The 12,715-nt window shown below is 43.2% G+C and overlaps 1 protein-coding gene across 3 annotated transcripts in view; it reads left to right on the top strand.

Annotated features, from left to right (window-relative positions):
* Zmat3 (zinc finger matrin-type 3) overlaps window positions 1-12,715 on the top strand; it is a 29,546-nt gene that overhangs the window by 3,240 nt on the left and 13,591 nt on the right. For all 3 annotated transcript variants that reach the window (XM_028764326.1, XM_028764331.1, XM_028764321.1), the window contains exon 2: window positions 929-1,255. In XM_028764326.1, the coding sequence (XP_028620159.1) occupies window positions 986-1,255 (270 nt within the window). In that variant the 5' untranslated portion in view covers window positions 929-985. The remainder of the gene's footprint in view (window positions 1-928; window positions 1,256-12,715) is intronic.

The raw sequence follows: 12,715 nt of genomic DNA, 5'->3' as shown, positions 1-12,715 counted from the left end.
TAGCCTGGTCTACAGAGTGAGTTCCAGGCTACACAGAGAAACCCTGTCTCAGAAAAAAAAAAAAAAAAAAGAGTTAAAGTTGGTAATTAATGTGTTGTCAAACACTTTTCATGTTATAAGTCTCACAAGCCCTGTGCTTGTTAGTTATTTAGCAATCTTACAGAGTTTAAAGTATAAGAAAATAGTTTGTATTTTGAGACATTTCAAAAAAGAGAGTTAAAATCTTTCTCGGCACCATAGCAGATTTGAAGACATTCTGGCTATGTGAAACCCTGTCTTTAAAAAGCCGAGAGAAAAGGTGGCTGGTGGGTAAAATGCTGCTTTGCCTCTTAGGTACACACATGTATGTAAATGTAGGAAGAGCTTGTGGTTTGTCACACACACACACACACAGCCACAATAAAAGTAAACAAAACAAAAATACCTAAAGGAAAAAAAATGAAGAAAAAAAGGAAAGGAGATTCTTAGAGGTAATAATCTTCTACTCTTTGATATCCTTTGGGTGGAAGAGTTTTTTACCTGGTGGCTTTTCTCTTGTTTGCTTGTTCGTTTGTTGTTTGGGTTATAAATATTACCATCAAGAGTGTATCAGCACTCCAGAGAAGGGGGGTCTGGATGACCTTAGATGTCGAATTCCAGCCATGTGACTTTTCAACTTAATTGCTCATGGATGCAGTGCTGCTAATTAATGCCCATGGCCAGAGGGATGACATTTGGAACTGAGCCAAGCAAAATAAAGGCAAATCTCCGAAGCTATCCTCAGGGCAAAGCCTTATGTTAGTGGGGATAACCAGGCAGGGAAGGTCTCCTTGGCTAAGATTAAGGAGAGATGCCTCAAAGGTGGGTTTGGAGAGAAAAGTGACTTTGGTGTCATTTCCATGTCATATTGCTGAGTTCTCATTTTAATTTTCTTCCCTGGTTGCTTTAGGTTTGGAGACTCCATCCCTTGTCACCCACTGGATTATGCTCGTGGCTTTCCTGCCTGATGATTCTTTTGCAGCAGGTCTGGCTTCCTTTACCTAATCGGCCCTCAACCTCTCCTCCTATGTCAGTGGCTGCCAGGTCCACAAGGACCTTGCAGCTCCCGCCACAGAAGGCTTTTGGGCAGGAAGCATCCTTGCCTCTGGCAGGGGAAGAGGATTTAGCTAAGAGAGGGGAGCCAGACTCTGCCCTGGAGGAGCTGTGTAAGCCCCTCTTCTGCAAACTCTGCAATGTCACCTTGAACTCTGCTCAGCAAGCCCAGGCACACTATCAGGTAAGAGATGGAAAGGACAGCAAGTGTCAGCAGGGTGAGCATTTTGGGTGCTGGTTGGTTAGACGGTATCAGTGGGGTGAACATTTTAGGTACCATCTGGCCACAGGTTGCCTCTCCAGATATGGCCAGTTGTGTCTGGAGAACTCAGCCGAGCTAAGGAATAGAGTTCCATGTTTCACACAGTGGGTTCTGCCCGTGGTTCTGAGGAGAAGGTGTGATGTGCTATATTAATTCAGTGTAAAATTGTTCTAAAGTTTGAGCAGCTTGCATCAGCTCAATGCTACCTACTATATACATGACTCTTACACTTCTTTTACTTAAGACTTCTCCTATGTGCCCTATTATGGCTGAGGCAAATATAGGTGACTTTTTATAAAGAGAATAATATGGTATTGAATTACTGAGTCCTACCTTCATCATAAACATAGCTTAGTTTCTTTTAGTATTCAGAGTAAACTGATACTGAATATTAAGATTTAAAGTACTTAATGTAGACTAGATTGTGGAAAAGGCCATTTTAAAAGATATTATTGCCTAAGAATAAATGGGGAACTAGGAGAGGGTATAGGGTTTGTTTTTAAGTATTTTATTTTTAGTTATGTGTTTTTGTGTGTGCGCATGTGTGTATGCATGTGTGCATGTGGGTAGACACAGAAGCTAGAAGAGAATGCTGGATCCTGTCTTAGTTAAGGATTTATTGCTGTGAACAGACACCGTGACCAAGGCAACTTTTTTTTTTTTTTTTTTGGTTTTGTGAGACAGGGTTTCTCTGTGTAGCTCTGGCTGTCCTGGAACTCACTCTGTAGACCAGGCTGGCCTCAAACTCAGAAATCCGCCTGCCTCTGCCACCCAAGTGCTAGGATTAAAGGCGTGCGGCACCACCGCCCGGCCGAGGCAACTCTTATAAGGACAACATTTAATTGGGGCTGGCTTACAGGTTCAGAGGTTCAGTCCATTATCATCAAGGCAGGAACATGGCAGCATCCAGGCAGGCATGGTGCAGGAGCTGAGAATTCTATACCTTGATCCAAAGGTGGCCAGGAGGAGACTGTCACAGTGGCCAGACTTGAGCATATAGGAGACCTCAAAGCCCCGCCTCCACAGTGACACACTTCCTCTAACAAGGCCATACCTCCTAATAGTGCCACTTCCCATGGGCCAAGCATATTCAAACCATGTTGGAAGTATGGGAACTGCTTTTTGACTTTGATTTTAAAGGGGATTACAATTAGGAAATTATATGAATCTCAGGAAAGATTTGAACTTGGAACTTATAACATTGTTGAGACTGTTATAGACTCTGGTGCTTTTGAAGTTGGACTAAGTGTATTTTGTATTACATTATAGGTAGGTATGGCCCCCATAGACTCATATGTTTGAACAAGCCTATGGGGACCAGGTAGTGAATGGAATGTGGTGGGTTGAGTAAGCTGTTAGTTATAAAGCATTTCTTCTTGCCTGAAACTACACTTTTCTGTTATGACCTTTACTGCTTTCAGGTTGGCCTCACTGAGGTGACAGAAAAGAAAGAAAAGACAGACAGCATTTAGAAAATCCCGTGGGCAGTGATCTCTGCTGGGAATGCTTTAGAATGCAGTGGCCAGGGAACTCAGCACTCTAGCAGGAGCAGGAGGAGGCAGGTTAGCAGGAGGGGGACTCCACAGGGGAGCAATCTTAGGCTGCAGGCATCATTTCTTGATTCTTTCTATACACTGTTAAGAGTAGTGGTCAAGTTCAGGGGACTAAGAAGGCCATGCCATTCCCATGAGTCCCTGAGCTCTGGGTCCCTGATATAGCTCATGTCAACAATACACATTCATTCAGGAGTTTGTCAGCTCCTCACACTTTTCTCCATTTTAAAGTTTTTTTGTACTTAATTTTGTCTTTGATCCTAATTGAACAGTTTGTCCTGCATTAGAAATAATTCCTTGGGAAGAAAAGGTCTGTTGCTCTATCTTGTTCAGGTTTGTTTGCATCCATCAAGAGAGTGGAATTCATTGGAGCAGGTCTAAACACAACTTTGGTTCATCAAGGCTTCCATGGTTTTTTTTCTCTTTTTTTTTCTTCCCAGTTCCACTTCTCATCCCTGAGTGCTACTCCCCATGACAGAGGCCAGATACTGGGTGCTTCTTTCCTGTTCAGGTGACACCTGATAGGATGACCCATCTTAAACAGACATCAATGTACCTTTCTTTTCCATTTATTCTTGTGAGATGTTTGTTTTTGTTAAGATTCACTTTGCAAAAATCAAGGATGAGTTGGGTAAGATTTTTAGCTCTTTGAAGCCCTTCTTAGAGATCATTCTTGGGCATAAGCCTGCTTTTTGCCTTTTGCATGGTTATTACTTTTAGTGAAAATCAGGTAATGTGTGATTTTATTTTTTAGTTTTAGTGATTTTATGGTTTTTTTTTGTTGTTGTTGTTGTTTTTTGAGACAGGGTTTCTTTGTGTAGCCCTGACTGTTCTGAAACTTTCTCTGTAGATCAGGCTGGCCTTGAAGTCATAAGAGATCCACCTGCCTCTGTTTCCACCACTTCCTGGGAGCAACCTATGATTTTAATGTGTTTTTGTGGGCTATATTATACCTTGAGTCGCTTTTCCCCAATACAGTTTTGTGTCTCTTATGTCTGCATATTGATAGAACCTTGTAGTTTTGCACAGAGAATTTAGTTTGATGGAAAAAAAATCATTGGATTTAGGCTTAAACTACAAATGAATTCAACCTTTTAAAAAAATTGCATATTTTTATGTGTTTGCTCTAAACTTTTTAGTTGACAAGCTTTGTAAATTTGTAGATTATTCCTGTTTTCTCCATGAGGCATTGTGTAAACAAACCAGAAAACAGAAATAAAAAATGAGAAACATTTCTCCTTAATACAGATTTTAAATGGAAACGTTGGGGGTGGGGACGGGGAGAAGGACAGTTGGTTACAGAACAGAAGTCAGATAGCCAAGCGTGAGGATAAAAGACAGAGGAGAAAAGAGCCAGGTGGGCATGGAGAATGCAGACCCTGCTCACACTGCGGGGTGGAGGGCAGGGGAGTAGACGGCCAAGGAAAGCCTCTGCTACTGATCAAGTTTGAGGTCAGCCTGGGTTACATGAGACCCTATATTATACCCACCCCCCCAAAAGCAAGTAGAGCCTAATTAAAAAAAAAATTGAGGTTTGGGTGTGGCAGTGCATATTTCTAAGTTAGCCTAGAAGTAAAGGTTTGTATAAGGCCAGTGGTACTGGTAATTATTGAGGTGCAACTACCTCCCTCCCTCCCTCCTTCCCTCCTTCCCTCCCTCCCTTTAAAGCAAGGCAGAGGAGTTTGTGTGTCTCTATCAAAGTAGTGTGGAAGAGAACAGATCTAAGAAGTGAACTTTGGATTGTGTGTATGTGGTGTGTTTGTACACATTCCTGTGTATGGGTGCACATGTGTGTGACTATATTTGGAGGACAGAGGTTGGTGTTAGATGTCTTCTTCAACCATTCTTTACCATACTTTTTTTTTTTTTGTTGGATATTTTATGTATTTACATTTCAAATGTTATCCCCTTTCCTGGTTTCCCTTTCAGAACCCCCCCTCCCATACCCCCTGCCCCTGCTTCTATGAGAGTGTTCACCTCCCACCCACCCATTCCCACCTCACCACCCTGGCATTACCTTACACTGGGGAATCGAGCCTTCACAGAAGCAAGGACTTCCTATTGATTCGAGACAGTGCCATCCTCTGCTACATATGCGGCTGGAGCCATGGGTTCCTCCATGTGTACTCTTTGGTTGGTGGTTTAGTCCCTGGGAGCTCTGGGGGTGGGGGTCTGGTTGGTTGATATTGTTGATCTGCTCCTTCAGTCCTTTCTCTAACTCCATTGGGGACCCCGTGCTCAGTCCAATGGTTGGCTGTGAGCATCTGCATCTGTATTTGTTAGGCTCTGGGAGAGCCTCTTGGGAGACAGCTCTAAGGTCTTTTGCCATACTCAGAACCCACTGACTTAGCTAGGCTGGGTGGACCATTGAGAGCTCCAGGGATCTGTCTCTGCCTCCTCAGTGCTAGCCTGGTCTATACAACAAGTTCTAGACCAGCATGTGCTACTTCATGAGATCCTATTTCAAAAACCAGGAGACAGAAACTAAGTATGTATCCTAGGGCTCTGAACTCAGGTCCTCCTGCTCATGAACCGGATTCTTTACTGACCGAGCCATCTCTCCAGTGTCTTGAGATTTGGATTTCTAGGAGAGAAGTAGACAGCTTGAGAGTGTATTGAAGAATAATCAGAGCATGATTATGTAGAACCAAGAACAGGTGACCCATCATGGAAGGAAACTAGCAATGTTTGCCCAGAGCCAGGGACATGGCCCCTGTGATTCTAGCACTTAGGAGGTGGAGGCAGTAGGGCTTAGGGTTCAAGGCATTCTTGCTACATAGTATCCAAGAACTCTAGAACATCCTGGGATATTTGAGACCCTGTCCACATCAATCAGAAAAATGTCAGACTGAAAGATGCATAAGTGGTTAGGCCTAACTGAGTGCTAATAAAAGAAAGCTATTAGGGCCAGCGTGGCACAGGGAGCCAGGACTCACTAAGCAGTAGCGAGAGGCGGAGGCAGTAAGTGCAGACTGGTAAAGCCAATGGTTTATGACTAAAGGAGGCTACAAATGTAAAGCTTTGTTGCAAGATGAAAAACCTGCTTTGTAGTTGTTATTTCAGGGTGATATCACGGACAAACATCTGTTATCTCAGTCACGTGCTTGTAAGTGGACAGGCCCTGTGTGAATGCACAGTTCACCCTCTGTATTACCTGACCCTCTTTCGTGAGCTGCTGTTGTTGACTTTGGAGTTTCATATTGCTCAGTGTCGTAAGCAGCCATTGTTAACTGAAGTCCGACTATATCATGTTCCAGTACTCAGGATACAGTACTGCTCCTTAGTCACTCCCCTCAGTCTCACTTCCATTTCTTCTGACTTCTTGATGTTCCTCACTGTGGGCTGTCTTCCCCAGCCATGGGTAGCCATTACAGATGGTTTAATGCCCCAGGCTTTTAAGCCCAGTCATTTAGGCCTGAAGCAGCCTAGCTGAGTCATTTAGGTTTTAATGAGTCTACCTAATTTTTCAGTTTTATAAGTATGGTTTTGGTTATAATTTAATTTAGAGTCAAAATTTTGGAAGAGAAATGAGCCTTCATTTATTAAAATTTATCTGCATGCTCAGATTACATAGTGCAAGCCTGGCATGAAGAAATATAATAGGATCTCATCAGCATAAACACCCAGAGGAAGAGCAGCTTTGCAAAGGAAAGTAACAGAAAATTTGTTTACATTTGTGTGTGTGTGTGTGTGTGTGTGTGTGTGTATGGGGTCAAACTCAGGTTATCAGACTTGGTGGCAAAGTACTTTTATCTGCTGAGCCCTCTTGCTAGACACATTTTGTTTTTCAAAGAAAATTACATAAATAAAGTTACTAATTAGAAACTTGCTGGGCAGTGGTAGTACATACCTTTAATCCCAGGACTTGGGAGGTAGAGGTAAGTGGATTTCTGAGTTCGAGGCCAGTCTGGTCTACAGAGTGAGTTCCAGGACAGCCAGGGCTACACAGAGAAACCCTGTCTCGAAACTCCCCCCCCCCCAAAAAAAAGAAACTTATTTGCTAATTTGCATATTCATGTAAAAAAGAACTAGTGACACAAAGCACTTTCCTAAAGTTCATCATAAACACAGATTGTGCTTGGTATCCAGATGTGCGTCACGTTAGCCATGTCGGTGAGAGAAACTAAGCTGTTTAGACCTATGATGCTAAATGCGATGCTCTCCAGTCATACTCAAACATATGAAACAGAATGCGGGCTGGGGAGATGGCACATGGGGTAAAGTGCTGTGCAAGTTCAGGGCTCCCATCCCAGGGCTAAGCGGGTATCACTCGCAACTCTAATCCAGCCAGCCTTTGGGAGTCAAAAGAGGGGGGATGGAGGAGTCAGAGACAGGAGGATGCCAAGGCCTGCCAGTCTAGCCAAAAGGGCAAGTTCCAGGTTCAGTAAGATGTAGATGTTTGGCCTGGTTCTTCCTGCCAGCCCCATGCTCTCAGAAATAAGACTCAGACTCAGAATATATTTACAAACACCTTGGCTGTATAGCTAGCCTCTTCTCGGACTAGATCATGACATAGATAACCCAATTATTTTAACCTACGTTCTGCCGTGAGACTGGTTTCCTGCGCTTAGGAACCATGCATCCGTCTGCTCACATCTTCCCAGGAGAATCTTCCCATGCCTGGCTCTATCCCAGAATCCTTTCTGCTTCCCAGATGTCCCACCTTCCATTTCCTGCCTAACCATAGACCATAGGCTTTTTAATTGACAGGTGATGCACCCATACAATACACAAAATATTCTCTCTACAGCAAGAGACAGTATCTCAAAAATAAGGTAGAGACCAGTAGAGGAAGACGCCTGTGTCAGCTGGCTTCTGCATGCTCAGGAATGTACATACACTGTGATTGGATCTTCTCATATACATTAAAACAGCAGTAACTTTCCCTTTATGCTTAGTCCCTCCTCTTAGCTTTTTCTCTCTCCTCTGCTAGTTTCAGAGTTAGGCCTGGAATAATTAGATCATAACAGGTCTTCGTTTTCCATTCTTTCTCAGCCTGCTATACTTTGGTATCTATTACAGTATTCCACTGATAGGCACAGTTTAACATCACCCATCAAGGTTTGCATGGATGTCAGTATTTCTAATCTCAGCTTACTTTTTTTTTTTTTTTTAGTTAAAATTTATGTTTATTATGGTATGTGTATAGTGCTCTGGTTGCATGTATATCTGTGTAACAAGTGTGTGCCTGGTGCCCACCGAGGTCAGTGGAGGATGTGTGATCTCCTGGGACAGGAATTACAGGAGTGTGAGCCACTGTGTGGGTGCTGGCGACCATACCTGATCCTTTGCAAGAGCAAGCACTCTTAACTGCTGAACCAATTCTCCAGTCCCCAGCTAATTTTTACATTTTCAAAATTTTCTTACCCACATGAACCAGGAATGATCAAAATGCTCTTCAGGTTTGGGTGGTTTTTGCATTTTTCCTGAGTGGTCTAGACACTTTGGAATTTATACAGATCTGGGCTGGAATCCTGAGTCCATTGCTTTAGATTAGAAAACCTTTTCCTATTCAGTATCTGCCTGTAAATGCTGATTGGTTAAGATGGGTTTCCGTTGATTAGAATGTTTGGGTTTAATGTTTCTATTGCTGTGATAAAACACCAAGATCCAAAGTAACTTGGGGCGGGAGAAGGTTTATTTCAGCTTCCCACTCTCAGGTTACACTCCATCACTGTAGGACATTAGGGCAGGAGATGAAACAAAGACCATGGAGGAATCCTGTTTATTGGCTTGGTCCTCATGGCTTGCTTGGCTTGCTTTCTTATACCTTACACACTCCAGGGCCATCTGTTAACCTTCGGTACCACGCTCAGTGGGCTGGGCCCTTCTGTCAGTCACTAATCAAGAAAATTCACTACAGACTTTTCTACGGGCTAATCTTATGAAGGCATTTTCTCAATTAAGATCCAGTCTTCCCAGATTGTCAGGGTAGTGTCAAGTTGACAAAAAACAACCAGCACAATTGGCCACTTGTCATTTGGATGTACTTGTCACAAGTACAACACTTATTTAACCATAACCTATCCTCTCTTATTCATCCCTATGATCACATATTAATTTCATAATATAAAATATAATGTGCTGCAGTTTCTAAAATGTTTAATATTTTAAAAGTCCAAGTTTTCTTTAAAAATTCAACATCTCTTTAAAAGTTCATAGTCGCTGGACAGTGGTGGCGCACGCTTTTATTCCCAGCACTTGGGAGGCAGAGGCAGGCGGATTTCTGAGTTCGAGGCCAGCCTGGTCTACAGAGTGAGTTCCAGGACAGCCAGGGCTACACAGAGAAACCCTGTCTCGAAAAAAAAAAAAAAAGGTTCATAGTCTCTCTAAAATATCTAAATATTCTCTGAAATGTGTTTCATAGCTGTGGGTTCTACAAAATGGGGGAAAAAAGTTAAATACTTTCTTACTCCAAGAAGAAAGAGCCAGGGTACAGTTAACATTCAAGTCAGAGCACCCCAAATGCCAGCAGTGTGAAGCTCGGTCCCGGTGTCTGGTACTCACGATCTTCTGGGCTGCAAAGGGCTTGAGCAGCTCCAGCTTTCTGACTCGGCCATCCATAGCACACATAGCCTGTCCCACACAGGTCCAGGCTGGCTCTACTCCACAGCTGCTGGCGGTGTTAGTGGTCAGCCCATGACCCTGGCATCTCCACAGGAGCTGGCTTCACCGTCACCGAGAGCCTCTCCTGCCCTCTCACAGCGCCAAGCTTCAGCCACTCCCCATGACGCCTTCATGCCTTCCAAACCAGTACCACTTGAGAAACTCTTACACATTACCAAGTTAGGCTGCCAGTACAAGGTACAGCCTTAACCACACCTAAACCACAGCTTGTGTGTGCTGACTCTGAGAAACTCCCCAGAAGAGTTCTCCTCTCAACAATGCTGGTCTCTTCTTAATCACAGCTGATTTTTCAGCCCCAGATTACCAGTATCGATTGTCTCAGCAAAGCAAAGTTTTTATTTGAGTAGTTCTGCTCTCTTGTTAATCACAGCCAAATTCTTCAGCTTCAGCTGACTAGAACTACAGATTCTTAAATCAAAATAATGAATATCCCTATATCAATATCTCTACAGAGACTGTGACTCAAACTTCCCCCTGAATTTTACAAGCCAGGCTTCTATCCTCGGCACCCATCCCAGCTTTATCTTTTAACTTCCCACTGGAGCTCATTAGACTCCGAATCCTCAATAAAGTCCTTCCACCCCAACCCCCTCAACAGCATAATCAGGTCTGTCACAGCAAGATGCTACTCCTGATACCAGTTTGTGTCTTAGGTTTCTATTGCTGTGATAAAACACTGTGACCAAAACTAAATTGTGGGGTGGTATTTTAGCTTACAACTCTGACCCTGAGGAGAGTCAAGGCAGGAAATGACTCAGAGGCTGTGGAAGAATGTTCTTATTGGCTTCTTCTTCATGGGTTGCTCAGTTTGCTTTCTTATTCACCCCAGGTCCAACTCCCCTGTGTTGGCTCTGTCTCCAGTGGGCTGAGCCCTTCCATATCAGTTGCTAATCAAGAAAATGCCCCAAAGACTTGCCTAAAGTTCAAACAAAATTTTTTTGGGGGATACAGTGAACTTTATTGATGGTATTCAAGACAGTAGGGCTCTCTAGGCTCTTCCTGTTATTGTAGGGGTCTGGGATGGAACTCCTCATTCTGTGCTGACAAATCCTTTCTGTCCCCCTTTCCACCATGGTCTCTGATCCTCTTGGGGTCACCAATGACCTGGTAGGCCAAATCTAGCTGTGTCTCTTGCCATCTTGGTGACACTTGATACTGGTAACATTTTCCCTCTTAAACAACTTAAGATAGTATCTTGTCACTCCAAGTAATATCCATGAAACAAAGAACTCATGACGATAGAGTGGGTGCTTGCAGGCATTTCCCACATGCCGTGTCTCTTCTCTAGTCTTTCTAGCTCTCAGCTTGGATTTGCTGTGGTTTTACAGTTCCACATTCTGTCTACAGGTTGCTTCCAATTGTTGAAGGCGGACATTGGGCCTTTAGGTCCTCAGGAGATAAACAGCATCCAGCCAAGTTAGGCGTTCACGTGAATAGCGTTCAAGTTGCTCAAAATCACATCTTCTTTATTTTGATCCAAACGTAGATTGTAAACTTGAAATTGTGTTGCTTTTCCTTGACTTTCTATTGGGTTTCTTGAAAACAGGAGGAAGACTCACATGCCCTAAAGAAACCCATTACTGTCTTTCTTCCCCATATTGCCTCTTGCCTCTTCAGTCTGTCTTTTGTTGTTCATAATCAGTTTCATTGTATGAAGCCCACTGATTCCTGTGTTAGTTGTTTCACATCAGATCATGACTCCTTGTGTAGCCTTTCCTACTTTCTGGAATTTTAGCTGTTTTTCTCTTCCTTCTTTCTTGTCTATCATGTTTATTATAGCACCACCCCTCCCCACAGACTTCTACCCGCTTCATCGCAGGGAATGCCTCTTGGTACCTTAGGTCTGTCAGTCTTACCCCATTTTCCTGTTTGCCCTCTGGCTTGTTTCACACCTGCAACTTTGTACTTCTGTTCACTATTCCTTGGGTGACTATTTTCTAAACAATGTTATCTTCTTCTTTGTCCTCTCCCCTCCCCCTTCACCCCCTTACCTCCCTTCTTTTTTGTTTCCTTAGAGTGCAGTATGGTCACAGTACTCCAAGGAAGAGAGAATGAATGTAATTGTGTATCCTAACTCTTGGTTAGTTTATGTTGTCCCAACACAAGCTAGATTAATTTGGGAAAAGGGGCTCAACTGAGGCAACGCCTCTGTAATTGCCTGTGAGCAAGTCTGTGGGAGCGGGGCATTTTCTTGATTCATGATTGAAGTGAGAGGGCTCAGCCCACTGGGTACAGTGTCACACCTGGGGAACTGGTCTTGGATGGTATAAGAAAGCAGGCTGAGCAAGTCACAGGGAGTGGGCTAGCATCCCTCTGAGGCTTGTCTTCCCTTCTGCTGGCTTCTGTAGTCATGGACTATAAGCTGTGAGTTGAAGTAAATGCTTCCTTTTTTAAGTTGATTTTGCTCATGATGTTTTATCAGAGTAGCAGAAACCCTAAGATACCAGCAAAACCTCACTTTTAAGCAGTTTCTTTTTTTTGTGTGTGTGTTTGTTTTTTTGAGACAGTGTTTCTCTGTGTAGCCCTGGCTGTCCTGGAACTCACTCTGTAGACCAGGCTAGCCTCGAACTCTTGAACTCAGAAGTCCGCCTGCCTCTGCCTCCCAAGTGCTAGGATTAAAGGCGTGCGCCACCACCACCCGGCAAAACCTCACTTTTAAGTAATATGAGATAAACATTTCTCAGCTCTCAGATTTCAAAAGTGTCTGCAATGTGCTGGACTAGAAACACAGCTCTAGGTAGACTTACGTCTACCTAAGTCTCCTTTGTTTAGACTCATCTGATGTTGAAGAGAAACTTTCCTCTGTGGTTTATTTCTTTGTAGGCAACATCCTTTAATTTTCTCTCCCTCTATTTCCTTCTCTGTAAAGTTTTATGTTCCTCTTTTATTGTTTGAGCCTGAAATTTCAATCTGATGGCTGGGTCTGGGTCTTTACAATTTGTTCTGGTCAGCACATAGTAGAAAACTTTCTGTCTGTTTTCATCCGTTATCTAAGCTCTGGAAATGGTTAAAAAATTTTTTAAAAATTATATCCTTCATGTCCCCCCCCACCTCAAAATGTGGAAACTTTACAATCCGTATCCCTTGACTAATTTTCTTCTTGCTCTTGCCTAATTTATTGAAATATAGTGGTGTAATGATATACATGATTCTGGATTTTTGACTGGGATTTTTATATAGTAATCTCTTCCTGTCCCTGGGG

The sequence above is a fragment of the Grammomys surdaster genome, unplaced genomic scaffold (assembly GCF_004785775.1).
Source record: "Grammomys surdaster isolate TR1022 unplaced genomic scaffold, NIH_TR_1.0 62, whole genome shotgun sequence".
NCBI lineage: Eukaryota > Metazoa > Chordata > Mammalia > Rodentia > Muridae > Grammomys > Grammomys surdaster.
The sequence above is the reverse complement of the archived record's forward strand: the minus strand, read 5'-3'. Positions and strand labels throughout refer to the sequence as shown.